The 1,308-nt window shown below is 48.6% G+C and overlaps 1 protein-coding gene across 1 annotated transcript; it reads left to right on the top strand.

The window, feature by feature from the left end:
- Positions 1 to 284: 284 nt before the first annotated feature.
- On the top strand, positions 285 to 1,308 carry LOC122026567 (two-component response regulator-like APRR1). Its single transcript, XM_042585303.1, has 3 exons — positions 285 to 530; positions 654 to 773; positions 846 to 1,308. Exons 1-3 carry the CDS (start codon positions 285 to 287, stop codon positions 1,173 to 1,175), a joined length of 696 nt encoding a protein of 231 aa, XP_042441237.1. The 3' UTR covers positions 1,176 to 1,308.

Here is a 1,308-nt window from a genome sequence, read left to right as displayed (position 1 = left end):
ACGTGGTCAAATTTTTAAAATAAAAAAAAGGTAACTTTCAAATTTTACTATTATTCTTGAAAGCGTATAAACTTCAAACCTTACCCCTAAAACTTTTTTATTTTATAATTTTTTTAAAAAAAAAATCTTACATGGATTGCTAAAGTTGAAAAACAGGCTACAGTCACAGCCCGACACGGACCAAATCTAACCATGTCCGGGACCCTCCATGGTCAACGCAGTGACACCTCCATTAATACGAAGGCAGCGCCATGGCTCCTCTGCTTCTCTAGCCAAAGCTAGCCATGTTCGGTTTCTCCTCTTACCATCCGGTTTTGTTCTACGAGGAGGAGGCGGCGGCTCTGCCTCACGACCTTCTTCCCAACGGCGATAACTCCTCCTTTCAGCTCCCTCGGTCTTATCTCCACAGGAGCAGCAGCGGCCAATCGTTCCCCCTCCACTGCCACGGCTCCGAGCCCACCCACCCACCCTATTCGTCATCATCGTCGTCCTCGTCCTCCTGCGACTACCTCGACTTTAAAGCTGGACCGGTGAGGCGCGTCCTTAGCGCCGGAGACCTCCAGGTCTCCCGAGTCGCCCACAATTTTGTTCTAAAAATTCAATTTTGAATCCCGTTCGAATCTTTGAGGTTGTTCGATGGGTAATTGTGATAGGGAATGAACTGTCCGAACGCGAGTCATCGAGTGGGACGATACAGCGCCGAGGAGAGGAAGGAAAGGGTCCAGAGGTACCGAAACAAGCGCAACCAGAGGAACTTCCACAAGAAGATCACTGTATGCGCGTCGATTCAATACCGTTTCGATTTTAAAGTTACATTAACTCGATCAGATCTTTGTCCTTCTAAGTATACATGTAGGAAGACACTGGCCGACAGCCGGCCGCGAGTGAGGGGTCGGTTCATGAGGAACGAAGGCTTGGAGATTGAAACCGAGACGGAGGCGGCGGTAGCGGAGACGCCGAACATCGTGAAGTTATATAGCCATGATAACCGCGAGGAGAAAGAGAGAACGAGAAACAACGTGGACGTGGACGTGGACGTGGACGTGGACGTCGACGCCGATTGGAGGAGCCATTTGCAAGCAGAGCTGGCGACAGAGGACGAAGCCAATAGCTTCTTCGACGAGGATCTCATTGCCAGCTTCGCCGACGCCTTGTCCATCAATCTGTACTCCTAAATGCTATAAAGGAGGGAATGAAACGACAGAAGCCGGAATGTTTCTTCTGCCTAAACGCACATGTAGATATGGATATGTAAATTGGAAATCTCCCAGAAGATCTATAATAATCCATGGTAAAATCTCCATCTCT

This window comes from Zingiber officinale, chromosome 10A (genome assembly GCF_018446385.1).
Source record: "Zingiber officinale cultivar Zhangliang chromosome 10A, Zo_v1.1, whole genome shotgun sequence".
Taxonomy (NCBI): Eukaryota; Viridiplantae; Streptophyta; class Magnoliopsida; order Zingiberales; family Zingiberaceae; genus Zingiber; species Zingiber officinale.
Note: the sequence above shows the minus strand (reverse complement) of the source record. Positions and strands in the feature narration are given on the sequence as shown.

What these genes read in the sequence shown, in the direction of transcription:
- LOC122026567 (XM_042585303.1), top strand. Translation starts at nt 285, where the DNA reads ATGTTCGGTTTCTCCTCTTACCATCCGGTTTTGTTCTACGAGGAGGAG. An exon ending in TCGACTTTAAAGCTGGACCG is followed by an intron (nt 531 to 653) that starts GTGAGGCGCGTC and finishes TAATTGTGATAG; the next exon opens with GGAATGAACTGTCCGAACGC. An exon ending in ACTTCCACAAGAAGATCACT is followed by an intron (nt 774 to 845) that starts GTATGCGCGTCG and finishes TGTCCTTCTAAG; the next exon opens with TATACATGTAGGAAGACACT.